This window comes from Scomber japonicus, chromosome 12, assembly GCF_027409825.1.
Source record: "Scomber japonicus isolate fScoJap1 chromosome 12, fScoJap1.pri, whole genome shotgun sequence".
Classification (NCBI taxonomy): domain Eukaryota; kingdom Metazoa; phylum Chordata; class Actinopteri; order Scombriformes; family Scombridae; genus Scomber; species Scomber japonicus.
In genome coordinates this window covers 9,703,514-9,725,345 of record NC_070589.1, presented here as the reverse complement: position 1 = coordinate 9,725,345, position 21,832 = coordinate 9,703,514, and the positions used below count along the sequence as shown (strand labels likewise).

Below are 21,832 nucleotides of genomic sequence, written 5' to 3'. Positions count from 1 at the left end.
CAAAATATACATGCATGCCCAGTGGCAGTGTGATATATGACATTACAACACATGAATGGATGCATTCAGCACACACACACACACACACACACACACACACACACACACACACACACACACACACACACACACACACAGACACACACACACACACACACAGCTTAGCTCACAGCCTGAAGCATCAGACAGAATAAGCGGAAGGAGGCATGTGGTTGTTGCTATGGGGACCAGCAGAAAAGCAGAGTTCACATCACAGTTCACAGACATCATTCTGTCTCCGAAGGAAAATCAAGCATCAAACGACGAGCCGGAGCGACACTACTATCTGCTTGAAAAAAGAAACTATCCGTATATCTTAGTAAATACACACAAATATCATAAAAGCACACTCAGTGCCGCTCTGCCTTTCCACACACCAAAGAATCTCCATGCAAATTACATTTTAACTGCTACTTTTAAAAATTACTGCTAGACTTATCCACTTTAACAAGTGTCGTATTCTGCATTAAAGCAATTCTGTACGTGGGTGGAGATAACTGCACTTGTTTTCAGTGTCATTATCTTCAATTAAGGCATATTACTCCACTGGTATCAACAAATTACACTCAAAGAAAATTCTTAAACTAAGTTGATTTGCATTAATAATTATATTAGAGCATTTTTTGAAATGTTCTTTTTTCTTCCTCAAATACCTTTCTATCATTGATTACTATGAATCAACTACTCACCAATGAGCTCCTTGTTCCTGATGTCCAGGGCCATGTTTCTCAGAGCAGTGGCCACGGCACACACCACCCGGTCGTTGTCTATCCTCAGTAGCTCCACCAGGATAGGGAGGCCTTTCTCCTTGCGCACCGCAGCCCGGATATAGACAGACCACTGGGCACAAAAAATAAGGAGGGGTTAGAGGTAGAAACACAGATTTGATTTACTTTTGCACTTTTAGACACACATCTCCTTTTTTTCTCATTCCTGGTGTGTTATAACTAGAAAAAGTATTTATTCCTTTTACTACTGTTAGATGAAAGGGTTGATTACAGAGCACTATACACTTCAGTTGCACTCACACATGCATGGGGAACATTTTAAAGGGCCAGTAAGTAAAGTTTGCAATCACACAGCACAAAATGAGCAGAAGAGAGGGCTGTTAGAGTGATATTTGCCAAAATATTTTCTTGCAGATGTAGTATCACTATAATATAGCCTAGTTCTTTACCTTCCAGCTGCCAGCAGCTAGGTTTTGCAGGGCCCCAGCTGCTCCCTCCAAGGTGTCTGGGTTGGAGCACTCAGACAGCAGTGTGAGGTAGGGCTTGACGATGGTAGGGTGCCATAACATCTGGATGCCTTTCGGGGGCTCCGCCAAGTCTGGAAAAGGGCCGACGCCATCCCACTGCGAAAGATGAGACATAATCAGGAGATAAAGTTTGAGACAAGGTTTGACAATGGTAGGGTGCCAGCATTGTCCCCTCAGGCAAGAACCACAGAGGAGATTTACTATTCAAAAGCAGTACATAAATAAGGTGGCATTCATTTGTGCATTTTTGTTTTTCCATCTCCTCTGTAATTGAAATCTGACATTTTCTGCTGCACTGATGATGCATCATTAAAAAAAACAAAGAAACATTAATAAGTGTGAAAATATTGTCTCTTGAATGCAGAAGGTTTCTCAACAACACTGCAGTATAATTTACACACATCAGTGGTACTGACATTTGATGACATTATGTTGATGAGAAAGTGGTTCATTTTCACCAAAAATAATCATAACTTGCAGCCCTCGATATAGGACTTTTTTCATTGTATATGCCTTCAGTTTTTATATATTTTTTTAATATTATAAATATATTATAGAAGGTCAGTAACAACCTGCCATCTATCAGTGACTGCAGACCTGGGCTGGGTAATATTGTGTATTGTTTACACCTTTAAAGGAATACAAATTATTTTTGTGGTCCAAATTGATGATTGCAATCAAACTGCATTCAATAAAAGAAGTAATTTCACAAATATGAACTGCAGTGTCATGTAATGCAGCCATGTAAGGTCCAGAAACACCTGCTGTATAATACTCATGAAAACGAAAACATTTACTGTACTTAGAAACTCTATATATTACTATACAAATGATACAAAAACATTGTATATAAAATGCTTTATTCTATATTCTGTACAGACATCTGTTTATTAAACTCCTCTGCAGTGTACAAGGAGCAGTAGTAAGAGGGAAACTCTGTACATTTTGTGGATGGTGCTGTGCTCTTTTTAGGCCCGTAGGTGTGAATGTGAGTGTGAATGGTTGTCTGTCTCTCTGTATGTTAGCCCTGTGATTGCCTGGAGACCTGTTCAGGGTGTACCGCCCAATATCAGTTGAGATTGGCTCCAGCTCTCCATTGACCCTCTAGAAGATGAGCAGTATAGAAATTAGATGGAGAAAATGGACTCTTAACATAAGTTGCACATGCTAGCATGTACGGCTAACTAGCTTACTAGTATTAACTTAACCCCACTTTACTTCAGAAGTTATGAGCATTTCATAAGGCATTATTTTATATGTTTACAAGTTACTGTAAAAAAAAAAGAAGAAAAAAGAAAAGCCCTGCTAATGACTAGTACATCCACTCTGCAGTATATGCTTATATTCAAGCTAACTTTTGTAGCTCTTGGGGATGTTTACACTCCAGCAACCTCAGCCAAACTCATTATGTGAGATAGCAGCGTGTCTGTCAAACACACTGGTTAGTCTTCATCCCAAAAGCCTTGTAATTTTAAAAATTAAATCTTTATTGGATTTCACCTTCATTTTTCATTTTCATAATACAGGGGCTAAGTAGCTCCACGCTACAATACAACAACTCCACTACATGTCTGTGCGTGGATAATAAACAGGCTTACTTTTTGCCCGGGAGCTTAGCCTCAATTATGTGAGCATGATATCATGTATGCAGCCATTAAGTATCTCAGACATCCTTCCAGGGCTTTTGTTCGGTTTGAAATTTTAAAAAGTCCAACACAGACACCGTTTTCCGCCAACTCATGGAGCTAATGTTAGCTTAATTAGCTAGCTTGTTACAGCTATTAAATCTTGCATTTTGAATTTCAGCCAGGAAAAAAATATCAGTCACTGCCTTATAGTTACTTAGCAACAGTGAGGGAACAGGACAGGAGTTAGTGAAAGTCCAACAGACAGACACAGTAACACATGATAGCTACTGTATATCCTTATGCAATAATTAGCATTATTGTCTTTGTATAGTTACATGTACAGTATCTTCCTGTGTATTGTGTGCTTTAACATACTTGACCAGTATAGTTGATTCTGATTTATGGGTGTATTTGTTTAAAAATGTCCTGTGCACTGTATTGTCATAATATAAATTCACACATTTTGTTTGTATAAAAAATAAAATCCTCCCATCCTCCTTCCATATGTAATGACGTAATCTGAGCTGACATCTGTTAAGTCTCTGTAATATTCCACACAATGGGATGAAAAAACATGGTTTATTTTTTTTGTCACTCCACTCATTGTCTTCCCTCGCTACCCTGTCTGTCATTGATCTTATTATTCTTCTACTTCCTCTTTCTCTTCGCTCGTCCTTTTGTATTTCTAGCATCCCTTTTTACCTCAGCTCTCTCATTATATCTCATCTTAATCGACATATCCTCCTCTCCTCTTTTCCTCCTCTAATTACCCCACAGTTGATAGAGTTTTGCCCTCTCCAACAAGCTCCCCGATCGCTACTTCATGGTAATGACCCACAGCTGCACTTGGAGTGGAGACAGACAGATAGTGGAGGGAAAGGGAGGGAGTTACGTGTTATTATTATGGAGAGGTTATGATTTGTCCCTTTACAATTTGATCCCAGGGTCACTTTTAAGATCCCTGGTTCTGCCAGGCTGCTGCCTACACAAGAAGTTTGTTGCGACTTCTCTCGACAACTGCGAGTCAAAGGCCTGGCTCATCACCACCATTTTTAACTCTCCTTTCTCTGCCTTTGCTAGAAATGAAAGGAGGGGGGTAAAGCATGCAGGGCTAATGAGCAATTCACCCACCCCGATCCACCGGAAGTGTTGGGTTCTCATTCCCCTGCGGCTTCACTAAAAGTTGTAAAAGACGTCTTGCACTCGACCATAATGTGATGCTGATTGCTTATTAGCATGACAAGAGGTTAGAGCCTGCTCCAAGGCAGCAGTTAGGTTTCTGCCAATTCTTCAGCTAAAGGAGCTTGCTTTTTTTCTTCTTTTTTTTCCTTTCTGTTTTTTAACTGAACGCAGGATGAAAGTCTGCCTGTTGGCAACAGATGGACAGACCCAGGAAAATCCTGAGAGATATACTAAATCAGTTTTTTGATTCTGAGCACAGGTAGCCAGTATACACAAAGTCAAACAAGGCTTAATCTGCAGGTAAAGCCGTAATCCCCTGATGCAGCTGTGTAAAAACCTTGCATTTTGAATCTTTGGTTTGTTGATCATGCATATTTTTTTTTATATCAAAGAATGAGATTTGTCATTCAAATCAAAGGTGTCATAAAATATCTGAATCCCTAGCAGATCTCGCCATCTTTTCACAGAAAACAAAAACCAAAACATAACCACAAAGCAGGATTGGAGGTAGAGTAGTGAGTAGCAGCGTGTGTTGATCGTAATAAAGAGGAGCACATTTGTTTGACATCATCATCAAGCCCTTCATGATCTAACGTGAGCTGTGAGTCAGCTCATTCTGCAGACGTGATCCCAAATAATCCAGGTGGTAGGTGATTGTCAGGAGTCGACGTGGAAAACAACTCTGGCTCCAACATCATGAATATCAAAGAAAGCTTTAATGCATTCATAAATATTCATGTGAGACTTCAGATAGTGTGAACCAAAGATGAACTGAGCAAAGGTTCCACAGGTAGAAACAGCACAGCACAGAGCTACTATACTAAGTGAGAAACTCATCTCTTACCCAAGACTGGCAACAAAATTATATTAGTAAAAACAAATAATAGTAGAGATAGTGTCTTGGGGGGGGGGGGGGGGGGGGTGATTGAAGTTCACTTCTGCAGTCTCCACTCAGGATGTGCACAGTGAGGAATGGAGGCAACTACTCACTTAGCCAATGTGACATGAATAGCCTCTTAGCTGCTAAAGTGAAGTGTGGCAATATTGAGGCCAAAACGATAAAGGTCATGTCCATATATAGACATGATGATGTTGATAATTATGTTATGGTATGATAAGTCGATAACGTAATTATTGTGACAGGCCTACACTCACTAGTGAGAAGCTAATGAAGATTTCAGACACTCACTCATCATTGTCATTTTTTGTCCTCCATCAGCTGTAGAGTTGCACAACAGTAGTTTTCAAGTCTTTAAAATTGTCGAGCATTGCATTGTGGGATTGTTAGTAGAAAGTAGTGTATATGCCACGGACACTCAGCATTGGGACACTCAAATAATAAGGTGGAGGGTAAATGTAGTGCACTATACAGTAAATAGGGCATGATTTTGGACATAGACTAAACAATGATTTTTTCATGGTAGCTAAAGTTCTATACCTATTGTGTTGTGAAATAAGAGAGAAGGTAAAAATAAAAAGAAAGTGACAAAGATTGTAAAATAATCTTTGTCAGTTGAAGTGTGAATTAAAACCCACCAGGACCCTGCAGAGCCCACAAATGTTACTAACTTCATGCTAAAGGTGGTATCATATCAGCAAACATATGATTAAAAAAAGACAAAACAATGAATCCGACACTCAGCAACTTTAAGACCCACTGTTCAACACTGAGCTAACAATGTGCCTGAGCAACAGTTTGACATATTCCACAGAGAGAATGTCCATCTGCTGCCTCCACTTCTAGCTGCCATCTTCCTGCTGGTTGATGCCTCCTCTGATACAATACAGTTAGTACATGGGGACTCATATGTATTTTTTTTTTGTGCAGGGACCCAAAACTGAATATCTGCTGTCACCTTGTTAATGAAGCTTGCGGGCCTGTTTATTCTGTGAGTAATTTGCATACTCAGCTTTAATTGAGCAGTTGTTTTCTGTCATTGCTGCTGTACTGGCACACGATGTCGTAGTTAATTTGTGGAGAGATGTGTTTTCATGCTTTGTATTCTTAGTCCCAGCAGCTTGATACAGTTATAGCGTGAGAACTGGGGAGCTTTACCCGCTGTGAACTGAACTGAACTTCCTCATGTTCAATTCATACAGTCATATTTTCAGTCTTTGAGTGTGTAAATGGGAGATTGGAGAACATTCAGATTGAATGCATCACAAACTCTGCCTCATTTTACTTGCGGGAATTTTGCCACTGAATGTTTTTGAGGTCCAATATTTTTTCACTACAAATGTATTTAATACACATGGCAGATGCCAGTTGTAGTTAGCTGACAGCATGAGCTGACTGCTTGTTACAGATAGGACTTGATCCAATTTCAAGAGTTAGTATTGCTTCCCACGCATGTCTGAGGGACCTCAGGAGATATCTATGAAGGTCCTTTGAGCCTGTAGAAGAGGACAGCAGCCTTCAGACTAAACCAAAACAAAGTCCATGAGCCTGTCTGGATGTTTAGAGACATTAGAAAGAGATGAAACCACCACATTATTATTATTATCTACTTTATTAACTGCATGGATCTACCCTGCCTAAATCCACAGAATCTCCAGCTCCAGAGATCAAGAGAGGAGAGGAACACAGACAAAAAAGACAATAAGAAGGAAAGGAGAAATGTTGGTTTTCTCACCTGGTCGTGACCCTTCTTTTTCTTCTTCTTCTTGCCCCAGCATCCGGAGCTCTCTGCGTCCTTCCCACCTGTGTCACACAACAGGCCATCCAGCTCCTCAGAGCCCCCCTGCTGGCTGTGAGATGTCTCTGCAGCCAGACGGTATGACAGGTTCCTCAGGATGCACACACAGTTCTCCACGGTCTGATGGTTGAGGAGAAGAAAGAGAGGAAGATGGAGAAAGATGAAAAGATGAAAGTGTGAAGAGGAGGAGAAACAGAGGGACAGATGGCAAACAGACACACACACACTTAAAGGTGCAGTGTGTAGAATTTAGCTGCATCTAGCAGAACAGATTTGGCAGAAATGGAATATAATATTCATAGAAACGTGTAAAATAAGAATTGTTGTGTTTTCGTTAGCTTAGAATGCCATGTTGCACCACTGCCATGTTTCTACAGTAGCCCAGAACAGAAAAACCAAACACTAAATCCTATACACTGGTCCTAAAATCAGACTGTAGATACATATGCAAGTGGACACACACCAACATACACATTAAAAAACATACTGTGCATTGCAGGCTCTGTATGTAATACATTAACCCGAACATGAACACACATTCAGACTCACACGCACACACACGCACACGCACACACACACACACACACACACACACACACACACACACACACACACACTAATCCTATTGTTGTGAGTGGCTATGCAGTCAATAGTCACAGACTTTGATCTCATGAAGGATTTCTGCGGATTAAAAACTTCACATCTCCTTGTGAAGAGTCTCCACTCAACACACACACATGCATGCACACACACAGTAGTGACACAGCCTAACACTCTTACACATCAAACACACAACTATACCAGAAACACATACAAGTGCATACACACAAGCATACAAAAAAAAGCTCACACACTCTCACTATGTTTCTGTGTCATTGGTTATCTGGGTTGAGTAATGTTTTACACTGTAAAAAAGATGTGCTTGGTAAACGTGTATTCATGCACCTACTGACTTTAAACATAAAAAATATAATTCTGAGATACATCTGACAGTAGTAGAACTTGTTTCAGACCTGTACTTGATGTAAGTGTAAAGTACACTTTGATGCTCATCATTCAGTGATTGGTGATATTTTCTTAAAAGCCACATATCTTTATGAGCAGACTTATGATATTTTGACCTTACAAAAAACCTCACTAAGCTTTCATTTTTTGCAGTGTGGAGTTTGTGGCCAGCAGGCCTCTGGACATTAACATACAAACCACAGGCAAACAACTTAGACAAATTAACATGTATACATACAGCCTGCAAAGACACAGATAAAACACATTTGCATGTAAATTTATGTAAATATAAAATTGACTAAAAACACAATCAGTAATCATTCTTAAGTACATATTTACAAAGCAACAATAACCATTTATATTACAGTCCTTGGTCTGTGACACACGCTCATGCAGACACACACATACACAGTACAGGGCCATTCACACACAGTTAATCTAAAGTATACCTATGTGTACACCAGTGACACATTATGTTTTATTATACTATGATACTTTGATATTATTTTGCTAATTCTCTCTACTGACTGCACTTTTTCAACGTGATTGTGTGTATTTTTGTATTTGTGTGTGCATGAGCTACTGTAGAGGCTACAGCAGTTTGTATGTGGGCAAGGCAGTTGTAAGTGTGTGTGTGTGTGTGTGTGTTTATGAGTTACCTTGCTGTCAATCTCACTGCTCCCCAGAGCTGTCTGGATGACGTAGAGCAGAGCGTCTGTCAGGCCTTCACACTCCCTCATCCTCCTCCGGGCCTCCTCGCCTGCAGAACTCACATTCCTATTACACACACACACACACACACACACACACACACACACACACACACACACACACACACACACACACACACACACACACACACACACACACACACACACACACACACACACCATCATCAGTGAACAGTCCAACAAAAAACTGAATATATATTTTCACATACAAAACATGCAAATCTCATAGACTGTATATAAGAAATCTTCCTCAACCACAAGTAACACTCTAAATTTAAATTTTCCAAAAGTTTCTTGAAAGTTTTCTGTGTGTGTGTGTGTGTGTGATCATGTGTGGCATTAAAGTGTAGATGTGCAACCTCATGTGTATGTGTATGTGACAAGAGAGGGAGGTGCCTGAGTGTGATGCCCTTTAAATGTCAGACTATTAAAGATAGCTAGAAGATGCTCATGCCCTCAGTGTCAGTGAGAGGTGGCACCAAGCTGCCAAAACTCCATTAGTCACATTTGTTTCTCAGGTCTTCAACAACTAGCTTCAGCTTTTTAGTCTCAATCTACATTTTGATTTAAAAGGGCACAGAGAGCTTTTTCAGGTTTTTTGTTATTTATATATTATTATGATGACGGCTGTCGATGTTAAACACAGTTAAAGTTGCAAAAATTGAGGTTAAAGTTATGTAGAAATGCTCCCTGCAAGTCAAAACCCAGGGCTTCAACATGCTCTAAACACTTTGTTTGTGACAGTTTTTTTCACCTTGCTGATGTCAGCTCGATGTGCATACGCATAAAGGTTGTTGCTAAGGTTTTTTCATGTGTTGTCTGTGTTGTTCACTTGCATATTTTGGATCCATTGCAGCTTGAACATGTATGAATATATTTGAGAAGATGACATTTTGAGTAAAGTACGAGAAAAAGTAATAAAATGTGATTACTATAGTTTGCTGTGTTTGCTATCATGTCATCTACATCAACTTTATAATGTGATAAACTGTGTTAGAGAGGCACTATGGATAGATTATGCCAGTTTGAATGTCTTGAATCTTTCTTTCTACCCGGACTGACTTGAGTGTGTTGTGGTCATAACATTCACTTCTGTCTGTATTGCAGCAGATTTAAGATAGGACTGACCTTAAATGGGATGCTGTGGTGCGTAAATTACAAAACATGACACAAGTGGGGTGATATGTATTAGTAATGCAAATGTTTGTTTCTGTCTGACCCTCAGTGGAGTTTTGGTTTGATTAAATTACACGAGCGTTGTGTTTTATCCGCTTGAATTTTTCAGGGTGTTGATGAGCTGTTCTGTTCTAGCCTGCATCTCTCCTGGCATCTTGAACCTTGACGCAAGGTTACTGGAGAGAACACACACACACACACACACACACACACACACACACACACACACACACACACACAAACAAACACAAATACACCAACACACACGCCTGTGCTGTGCAGCTTGTGACTAAGGACACTAACAGCCAAAATAACTTGAATGGCACTTTTAATCTACTTTGTATACTATACATTCTGGCTTCTACCTGTAAATGGATTCGATTCAATCAACTTCAGTAAATTTGGCATAATCAATCCTTTGATTTTTTTCCTTACAAGGCAACAAGTCTGAAGATTATCTTTCTTTATGATCTTTTAGTGCCAAAAATCCAAATACTGTGAGAAATAAAACAAAAAACCACACTGCTGTAAAAAAGGTTATGTGTTTACAAGGGGAGCTTTCAAAAGAACAGAATTTGATTCATCCATAGTGCTGCTGCCACTGCTGCTGTGACAAAAAGTGCACAGACATAAATGACTCTCTTTTGGTAGCAACAGGGAGAGACTGTTGCTTTGTCTTTAAAGCTGTAATCAAAAGCAAAATCTGCTGGATGCCTCTGCATGTGTGTGTTTGAGTCGTGCGCAATGACATTCTGTCTTTTGTTGGAAAGTTCAGAGAAATAATCCAGGTATGTTCAATAACACATTTTCTCTTTTTTCTCAAAACCAAGCAGTGTACAATAACAATGACTCAGCCAGTTCATGAACCCTTTTCTGTTTGCTGTTCGTAACAGTCTTAATAAGACGAAATTCTTTATATTACAAAAAAAATCGATGTTTCTCAGGTTGAAACATTGACATTTGTTGTGATCACAAATATAAGTGCAATCTTACCTCTACAATGCTGTATGCCCATTTTGAGGGGGGCAACTTCCAGAGATCACTTGGTGACTTAAGGTGTGTGTCTATCCAACGCTTTTATTCGCATTTTCAATTTAGAATGATTTGGTACATTAAAAAAAAAGCTTGGCTGAGGTAGAAAAGTTGGTGTATTGATAAAAAAAAGAAAATGCAACAAAGTGCAATGGAAACTTAGACTTAGATTAACTGTACAATGAAGTGTCTGCTGAAGTGAGTCAAATCTCAAATCTCTGCAGGGCAATGAGGAGACAGCAGCGTTACTCAAATGAACACATTAAATAAACAGAAATGTTATCCATCATGTTTTCTACTATAATGTTTGATGATGTCATCTCCTCTTTCTCTGCAACACTTTAAAGGTGCAGTATGTAAGATTTAGTAGCATCTAGCAGTGAAGTTGCAACCAAATAACCCGCCCCCCTCCTCCTCCTTCTAAGCATGTAGGAGAATCTAAGGTGGCTGCAAAACTTATGAAAAACATGAAAAGCCCTTTCTAGAGCCAGTGTTTGGTTTGTCCTTTCTGGGCTACTGTAGCAACATGGTGGACTCTGTATAAAGGGACCCTCACCCTATGTAGATATAAAGGGCTCATTCCAAAGTAATGAAAACACAACAATTGTTATTTTCAGGTGATTCTACACTAATTAAAACATACTTATGAATATCATGTTCCATTTATACCGAGTCCATTCTTCTAGATGCCACTAAATTATATACACTGCTCCTTTAATGGTCTGTGATTGGTGAATTAGTGCCACTAACGGTTTATCTTGACAACCGAATAGATCCACTAGCATTAAAATACTTCCTGCTTGTATTTATAGTTCACTTTTATTACATCACATTGCTGTCTGAATGCTCATTGGCTGGAGAATTTGTCACGCACCTGCAAATTCAGTGCAAATATTTAAAATTCGGTCTAGCAGCACAAGTTTCAATGTTCCCTGCACACACAAGGAGTGAAACAAGCAATGTGTGTGTGTGTGTGTGTGTCTGCGTGTGTGAAAGTGAGAGACAGCGAGCCACAGACAGGGCTAGACAGAATAGTGAAAGGGATAAAGGAGGGATAATATGAGAGAAGGAACGGAGTAATAGAAGGAGATGGAGAGCAGAGTGACTCGACGAGAGGAGAGGGAGAGAAAAAATGAGAAAGCCAGGAGGATAAAGGGTGACGGACGGAGAGAGGGAGAGAGAGAGAAAGAGAGAGAGAGAGAGAGAGAGAGCAGGTGGCCAGCGATATACCAAACCCGCCATGAAATATTCAATCTTTAATCAGACTCCCAGCATTCCCTAACGAGGCGTGAGAAAGATGAATTAGCCCTTCGAGTTTGGGGAGCTGATCCACACAAAGCTATCTCCTGCAACACACACACACTCGCGCGCACACACACACACACACACACACGCCACGATACTAGATGTGTGAACACATACAGTTTTAGAAGCTACCGAAGCCTTTGTTAGCGGCCGATATCTGTAGTTTATTTTCTCCGAGAGCAGGTGAGACGTCATATTGCGGCTAAGATTAACGGGCCACATGTGTAGTTGGACAGAGACAAATAAAGGCACACACACCACACACACACACAAGCAGGAAGCCAGACAACTTTGCAGACAGAAATGCAAATACAGTCGTGCCAGTAATCCCTCTGTATTTTCACTGCACTTTTGCCACATCATTTGTAAACGTCAGGTGTCGTTCTTCATTTCAACAATCAAGAGTTACATTAAACTGAATTAAAGGAGACACTCTCGTTATATTGTATAACATACGAGGAATAATAAGATGAATCTAAGCAGTAAGAAACAAATATAGACACATTTAGACTGCTGATGAAGGCTCTGCTGTCATTTTTCTGTTTGCAAGATGTGTTTTTTTTTTCTCTTTCTTTTGATGCTGAACCACATCAAAAAAATGTCTGGTAACAGCCAATGCGTCTGTGTTCGAAATATTTATGAGCACAGACTCACAGCCAGAGAGACATTTCATCATGCAGTCCTGCTAATACTGAATGAGTTTTGGAAAGCATCTCAGCAATACAAATTTAATGTGCAGGAATCCCTAATGATTAGCCATAACTAGTTTTTAAAGCCCACAGTACCTTTTCTTAATTAATTTTGCATTATGAGACATGTTGGTCCAAGCTTGGTGATCAGGCTGACTATTAAACTGCAATTGCCATTTCATTTTAATTTGTTTAACTCAGCCTGAATTATGTTTATGTTGGATGATTTCTTGTTGTTGGGGTATTTGGTTTTTTGGGGTTCGCAAATGATTTATTACTAGTCTGTTCTGTTGAGTTCATTTTTGGTTTGTTTTTTAATATGTTAGATTGTGTGTTTATGTTGCACAGCATTGTCAAACCACCTACACAGTCACGACAAAGCTAATTAGCTTAGCTTTTGGCTGTTTATACTCTTAAATACCTAATGATGTTATTTCCCAAACTGATTGTTTCTTATTTAATGATGAATATTTAATGATATACAGAAATACATGAAATTTGTAATCAAGTTTTCAGGGGCTTTAAAACTACAGACTTTCTACTCTCTTCCTCACTGAAACTGATTAAAGTGATATTAAAGATGCTCAACACAGTGGATATTCTGATATTTGAAGTCGCCTTGAAAACTGTTGATGTAGTGTTATCATTTATGTTAGTCAGTGACTAACAAAAAGCAACTGAAATGCTGTGGACATTAATAAAGAAGGAAGACAACATTATTAAAGTGGCTTCTTAACCACAAAGTACTGGAGCACATTGTTAGACTGCACTGTAGGATTTAATACTTTAATACATTGTTTCCAGAGTAACTAACATTGGATTTCGCCAGAGGAGAGAGCACAGGAGGTCTATAATGAAGGCCTGACAAGCAGCGTCTTCACTGTATGCCTTTAAGGCACATGCCATGATCCCAAAACAATATTATAATAGATTCCTGGAGATGATGTATTAGCCTGTCTGACACAGCCACTATCAAGCATACTCTCATTATGCCTCCTTTTCATCATCTTGTAATCTATATTCATAATTAGTGAGAATGACCCGACTCAATTAAATCCCACAACAAGTACAAAAAGCTAATAATCAGGATGGTTATAAGTCTTTGAGAAGAAGACACTTATGGAAGTTGGTGACTAGTTATGCTGCACTGCTCATAATGCAGCCAATCAGTAGCCATTAAGTCTATGTAGCTAATTGCCTGCTGAGGAGTGAAAATTAGGTTGTAATAAATATGCTATTAGTTAGCCTTACACTAGCCAATATTAATAATATATTCAAAGACTGCATGTTTGTGAAATGAGTCTCGTAAGGACAAACTAAGAGAATTATAATCTCATTCAGTTTCCCTCAGCTCCACTGAGGGTTTAGTGTCCTTCAGCTCATTGTTTTGGTTTTATAGCCCGTAACTTTAATGTTTTGGTTGAGTCTCGTGGCTCAGACAGGCAAAGCTATCTGGTGAACATAGTCAAGCATTTAGCGGTTAAAGAGTCAGATATTTTTCTATAGAGTTGGTGGAGATCAAGACAGAGCTACAAGGAGAGGGGATATTGGGCTTAATCAGGTCAAAAGTGAATGTTAATAATATCTAATAGATGTGTAGCTAGGCAAATATTTGCTAACATATGTTCTCCATATCCATTTTGTACGGTGATAATATGGGAATAATGTGTTTACAGTTTGTTGCGCAACAAACTACATTCCAATATTATTTCATATACGGCTCAGGATCCCAGCCCCAACCATGGCAACAATTACAATACAGGGTAATGGTGTTTATTTCACTGATAATATATCAATTAATGGAAAACATTAAAGTCAGCACATTAACTTTACACTAAGTGCACCCAATGTGCTGGAGCCAAAACAACAAAAAAATATGTCACAGTGCTACTACTTCCAGACTGCACTGCATGACTAGCATCATGTCTTCAGTGAGAAAACAAAAAGCCACAGCAGTTCTAAAGCCAAATGGTGAATCATCTTAAAAGCAGCTAAGTCTGTCAGTTATCTGTGTGTAGAGTGTTAAAAATAACACAGAATACATTCTAAAAATACACTCACTGGTTTGAACAAGGATACTTATTTCCTCATTTGATTGTGGTGGCTAATAGCCTTTTATGTACAGAAAGAGATCCCTGCAAAGTGGTATTTAAATTGTATATACCTCTGCTGAAATAGTGACAAAAAAACATTTACCAATAACTGTATGTTGAATATTAAACTATGGTTTTTATGTTTTGTAAACATGAAATTTGACAGTATACAATTGTAGAGACATGGGAAACACAGACACTGACACTGACCGGAGGCAGCCGGTGGCGTTGCGGAGGACCTGGGAGGAGTGGAGGTGCAGCTTGCGGTCCTCCTGAGTATGGGGTGAGGTGTCCCAGCCTGAGTGGGGGATGATCACAGCGTTGGTCAGCACAGCCAGGGCATCCTGGATGATGGGCATCTTCAGGGCGTCACACGATGAAAGGTTCCACAAAACACCTGAAGAGGACGGGAGGAAGGCAAGAGGCACATTAAAACAAGATAAGCAGAGGAGCACAACTACAAAACGACTAACCATTAAAATGTTTGATGGGTTTCAGTGAGCAGCTTGATCGAACACACAGCAACACACAACTAATAGATATTTATAGGCAGCATGTTCTACACGGGCCACATGCCAGCACTACAACAGACAAGGCAGTGCCCATTAAGGTAAACAAGAACCACCCGCCATTGTTTACCAGACAGGGAAAGAGATTGCTATTCTCTAGCGCCTGAGGTGTCTGGATCACAGTGTTTGCAGCATTGTGAAGTGCTTGATCAGACTGTGTAACTTCATGGAGGACAGAAGTCACCACGGTCTTTCCATGAAAACGCTGAGTTCAATTGTCCATCAGTTACTGTAGCCTCAGCTCTATCCCACTTGAGGACAATGGGAAATAGTGCATGCACACCTCAAAACTGGACAGTACAATTATTGCGGATCACCAGCAGCCGCCACTTAACTAAGTTATTGACATGGTCAGGTCCATCATGAGCCTGGTTTATCTGTACAGACCACATGGTTGCAATACTGTGTGGCTGATGAATGAATACTGTTAGGACATTTCTGGAATCTTGTGAATAACACTTTAGCTCTCTTATCTAATGTGGGTTTTTGCCAATTTAACATTAATAGCAATTGTAGGATGGCTTTTTTGCTCCTAACTAGGGTAGCAGACAAACATTTATTTTATTACATTTATGCTAACGTGACTTTTCTATGCTAACGTTGCCAGTGTGAGGGGGAGGATACCTGTTCACAATGTAGAGCCATTTTGTTATGTTACTATGGTCCCCCACAGGAATATGTGTTGAATTAACTAGCTAGATCATGTCTAAAGTGTGGCATATGGTCAAAAAAAAAAGAGAGGAGGGGGCGTGTGTGTAAATACTAAGAAGGGTGCCATATGCCAATTAACCCCAAATTGTACTTGTTTCCAGGGAGTTGCATCATACATTATATGTCTCATTTAAATGAAATAATTGATTGATTTTTGCTGTGCAAATTTCAATGTGTACAGATTTGGCAATATCATGATGACAAAATAATTAGAAGAGAATAACATGATATACACAAACATCTTTAATTACACAGGAGAGATGGATTTCAAAGTTTGTGCTAATATTTCAACACATAACCTTTCAGGTTGCTGCTGTGTAATTGTAATTATTAAAAAACACGAAAAAAAAGTACTGAAGGAAAAATCACTCGCATTAAATTAAACTGCACATCTCTCTAGTTCTTAATCCTCACCTGAATTCAATGTACAGTGAGCAGCCAACTGAAAAAATTGAGTGACTTTTGTCTTTCCTAACAATCACTGCTCACTCCTTTTTACACACACATACACACACACACACACACACACACACACACAAACTGGCAACTGAATAGACAAAAGCTCTCCCCTCTCTGGAGACTCTCTCTACCCACACATGTACATCTGTTTGAGCCTTTCATGAAAAGGACAGAGAGGGTAAGAGGAAAATCGCCACATTTTTCGGCAAAACACTTTCATTTCTCGAGTGGTTTTACGTGCGCTATATAAAACGCGGATATAAACACTCATACACCCAAATTGTGATAACCTTGAGGATCTACACAACACGCCATAATTCTTGTTGACCTTCCCTTTACAAAGTGCTTGTGTCCTAATCTATGTGCTGACATAATTACATGTTTGTGTATTTGAATATGTCCACCCCTGCTCATATCTACTCTTCTCCTTTATGGCTGTAATTATAGCTGTAGAGTAGTGGTAAAACATCCTATCCTTCCATCTCTCTCTGTCTGTGTGTGTGTGTGTGTGTGTGTGTGTGTGTGTGTGCGTGTTTAGAATAAGGTGTCCTCTCTTTAGCGCCATGTTGTTCACCCTCGGCTGAACAGCGACTGTGTAATTACAGCTTCTGTTATCTGTCTTTGTGGGTTTGTATGAATTTGTTCTTGTGTGTGTGTGTGTGTGTGTGTGTGTGTGTGTGTATTTGTGTGCCTGCGCATTTAAGCCCCCTCAACAAATCAGTCTTAACTCCGTCAGCCATTTGGCCTTGGTGTATGAAGAGGGTTAAGGCGGCAGTGTCTGTTTGTGTCCAGTAGTTTTGGAATGACAAGCTCCTGGCTTCGTGAAAGTAATTAGCTGAGCCCATCACGTTAGCAAGAGCATCTTCTCTGTGTCTCATCTTATCTCCTGTTCAAGAGGGCAAAGAAGGTGTGCAGAGTATTTGATAAGCTTGACATTCGATTTGACACGTAATAATTCGAGCGGCACCTTAACATCCGACACTATGAGTCAGCAAATGTGGGAGGGTCTTTGTCTTTGTGAGGAAAGACAGTTTTTCACCACACATAAATATGAAGTATGAAGTAATATTTTTATGGGAAATGCACTTGTTATCGTCTTACGGTCACTGACATTAGTTTAGTAGCAGAGTAGAAACAGGAAAACTGTGAAAATCCCCCCCCCCCCCCCCCCAACAACTCTGAAACTGTACTTTCTACAAATTATATGTCGTTAGCTAGCAGTCAAGTCAAGTCAAAGTTGAGGAATGCCTGGAGCACATTGGAGGGAGTTGAATCTTGACAAGAATGTGGGAGACCACAGACATAGCAACAGATTTAAGTGATTCTTAATATTTTTATTATAAGAACGGACACACCAGATCGTTCATTCAGTACACAGGACCAAACACTTGGTGTTTATCGTAAACGATTTCAGAGGGACTTGGGATCTCACAGAAACAAACATGGAGGTGGATTGTTGTCGTCAGCTGGTTGCCAAGATGGAAAAGTTATATTGAAGTTTCACACGGGGTTGGAACAAGCTACTGTTACAAACTAACTCATGCTGTTGCCATTTTTACACAAGCTTGTCCTCCATTTCTACTGTTGACGTACAGTAGCTTGTCAAACAAAAGTCCTATTTGTGCTGTTGGCAGCCATGTTTCTGTTCTACACAAGTACACTGCATCTGGTTGGTGACGCTTTTTGCTCTCATTGGCTATTGGGTTTATGATCGATAGTCCATCACTGTGTCTTTTGCACTAAAGGATCGCAAATATAGGAGACCCCAATCAAGTCAAAAACATTAAGATTATGTCTGTAAAGCCCTCACACTACAGGATCATTTGGGAAGATAATCTGCTCAGACCAGCCTCAAATAAAGACCACGCCTGCAATTGTCGGGAGGGGCGAATCGGACCCAAAATCTGCCCAATTATCCTCTAGTGTTGGGCCACTCTAAGCTGGGTTAAAGTGTGCTAAGCCAGAGGACAGTGTTGTTGCTCAGTAAAAAGCTGCAATACATAAGCCAACTGCTTGTTAAACTATAATTTCTGTTTCTATCGGTTTTTAAATACATAGGAACAACATGGAAATGCATTTTTACAGAGCTAAAAGTAAGCTAGGCTAAATATGTCACAGATGTATTGTAAATTGACACACGCAGAGATCAAACTGAAGTTAATCCCCTCTTTAGCTGCTTTTTCTTTTCCCCCCAACAGACTGACTGTTACCATGTAAATAGGATATTAAAGAGATGCTTCAACCAAATTTAAAAAATATGTATTTTTTTGCCTCTATTGCTTTTGAGATATTTATCTTTGATATTTTCTAACTTGACCCAAAGTGAGTGTGATTTTATTTGTGGTGCTCGTAACATTGGAAATCAAACATTTTATTAAATCAAAGAGGTGTTAAAGTTTTGAAATGTATCTTTTAAAAAACAGTGTATGTGTAACTTTGGCTAATTCAGACATAAATGTCAAGGTTGAACAGTGATTATTTTAACTCTCACATTGAGGTGGTTATTGCTTCTTCACCTGGAAAGAAACCATGGTGATACATGTATTTAAAAAAAAAATGCAATTATATACTTAACATCACAAATGAGAAAAAATGTTTGTGGTTCTACCATGTCAGTAAAATGCCGATTTACTCCATAACTGATACTGGGATGAAAATTATGATCTTGAATTTAAAAAAAGCTGAGTAAATTCACTGAATAATACATTTAACATCCTGTGGCAAAAATGTTGGAGAACAGCATGCAAATTTCCTGTGTTATGAAACTCTTTTTTTTTTTTTTTACATAATAGGTTTATGCTGTGCACTCTTTTCCATTTGTTGACCACACATTAAATCAGCGCAATCAGTAAAAAATGACATGAAAATGAATGAGTTTTGCAATCAGAGAATATAACTATTCATTTTTAACTTCTGTAGCTAAGTGGCATCTAAAATCATTTCTGCTGCTGTTGTTTTCAGTAGCGGTGCCCAGAGTTAACCTGCTCTAAGGAAAAATGTGTGTGTAATTAAATAGCACAGTTCTCATAAAAATAATTAAATCTCTCACAGAGGAGGATGTGCCTGTTATTCATCAGTTCACATATTTTAAAAGGCAATTAAAAAGCACTGTGGTTTACTAAATAATATCCTTATATCGTGTATAGGAAAATGTAATGCACAACACATGAGGTCATGCTGCAGCTGCAAAACCCAAGGATGATTTTTTATCTCAGTGAGTAAAGTCAGCTGTTCCCCAGCCTCACTTTTTGCTGTGCGGAGTATGACATCATCTCCCCGAGGTGAAAGGCAGTGGGATTTTATCTTTGATCTGAAACACACGCGCACACACACACACACACACACACACACACACACACACACACAGAAAAATGTCTCACACACGCTAAATAAACACTAAATGTACATGAGTGTCACATGAGTGCCCCGCTATCACACATGAACAAACGGGCACGCGCAAAACACACACAGCTATGAGTGTGTGACAGATGAAGGAGGTTAATTGCCTCAGCCTTACATCATGAATGGCAGCATGAGGTTATGAATACACTGTTACAGGGAGGGGAAGTGAACATGTTGGCGATCTCTCTTTGTCTCTGAAGCCATTTCCCATCTCTCATTTGCAGTGGCTTTTCATTCCCCTGTTAGATTTCTCTCTCCTGCAACACAGCATCACATCTCTTTGTTAGCCTCTTGATCTCTTTTTGGATTTTCCCTTCTTCTTTTTCTTTTTTTTTTTTTTTAAATTTGGCTCATCTATCCTTGTGTATCTTTGACTGTTTTATGGACTCCTGTTCTTGTGTAAACCACTCTGAATTTTCCTCCTTTGGAGAGGACTTGTTAAGATAATGAGTGGGTTTTAAAAAATATTTTTTTAATGTTTTGACTGAACTTCACCTGTTGAAAGGTGCTACTGCATGTATTTACGGGTTAGGGGATAGAGAAGGCTGTGGATCTGAACTTACGAGCTCATTGGCTGTTCCAACTCGTGCCAGGAGCTGGATTTGTAAGGAAAAAGACAAAAATCTACCCTCGTCTATTTTCCATCCAAGCACATTTTTGGCCTTTTGTGTGTTCACCATTAGGCGGTGAAACAGATGCAACACATCTTTTACCAATTCTCACACCTAAATCACCGTAGACCACCTAGAATTACTGTACATCTCTACAAAAAATCAGTAGTACTCTCAGGAGCTGCTTTTATTCTACTTAGGGAGTGTCTTTGAAGAGGCCACACTGATGGTTTGACCTAGAGAACAGCAGGGTGCCTTTGAGGTAACAGAGACTGCCCTCTTATGACAGGCACTGTCAACACCACCTGCTGTTTGGGTGGGTCTGAGGCAGGCTGATGGTGAGTCCTTTTAACTACTTAAGGGAAGAGTCACTTGTCACCTGTTATAATTGCCTTCATCTTCTGGCAGAAACTAAATGTAGAATACAGTTGAGGGAGATCTCAAGAGTCACAAGTGTCACATATGAGATAGATATGACATTTTGGAATCAGTGTGAACAGCTAGCAGCTATACGGAGCAGCTTTTTATTTAAATTTTCATTGTTCATCTTATAGATATGTCTCACATAATCAGCAGCAGCATGGTTGCATTAGTGAGCTAATGATTTAAAGTAGAACTTTTTAATGTGTGATTAAATACATTTTTCAGCTTATTGGCTCATTATAGTAAATAGACTGTACTTATGTAGCACTTTTCTAGTCTTTTGACCACTCAAAGCACTTTCAAACTACATGTCACATTCACCCATTCACACACACATTCATACACTGATGGCAGGGGCAATTTGGGATTAAGTATCTTGCCCACACTATGGCCAAGGCTCAGGAAATGGGGGGGGGGGGGGTTAAAGTGGTTCAGCTTTTAAAAAGAACAGTATTAGCATATTCATATATTTGCTGTATGTTTTCATTACAGGGAGTATATCAATGACAGTTTAATCGCTTGTTCCACACCTGCCTGTAGCTATTTGTTAATGAGCCTCGGCCCATAGTGCGGAATCATGTTTACTCAGTTTGGCTCCTTTAATGACATTGTCACTAAACACAGGAAACAGTGTAGCTAAGCAGATTGAATACAAGACCATTTGAAGGTCAGTTTGAAAAATGCTCTGCACCTCTACTACATACATACTGTTATATGTTACAGTAATACACCAGTTTTATTGAATTTGAATGGTCCTGTACATACACGTGAAGGTAATGTTATTTGCCTGCACCACAATGACATCCAATCTTAATGGATGGGAATG

The 21,832-nt window shown here is 39.4% G+C and overlaps 1 protein-coding gene across 2 annotated transcripts in view; it reads right to left on the bottom strand.

Moving 5' to 3' along the window:
• ctnnd2b (catenin (cadherin-associated protein), delta 2b) overlaps positions 1-21,832 on the bottom strand; it is a 131,941-nt gene that overhangs the window by 11,154 nt on the left and 98,955 nt on the right. For both annotated transcript variants that reach the window (XM_053330349.1, XM_053330350.1), the window contains 5 exons: positions 15,042-15,228; positions 8,465-8,582; positions 6,738-6,920; positions 1,217-1,390; positions 729-879 (listed from right to left, as the gene is read on the bottom strand). In XM_053330349.1, the coding sequence (XP_053186324.1) occupies positions 729-879; positions 1,217-1,390; positions 6,738-6,920; positions 8,465-8,582; positions 15,042-15,228 (813 nt within the window). The remainder of the gene's footprint in view (positions 1-728; positions 880-1,216; positions 1,391-6,737; positions 6,921-8,464; positions 8,583-15,041; positions 15,229-21,832) is intronic.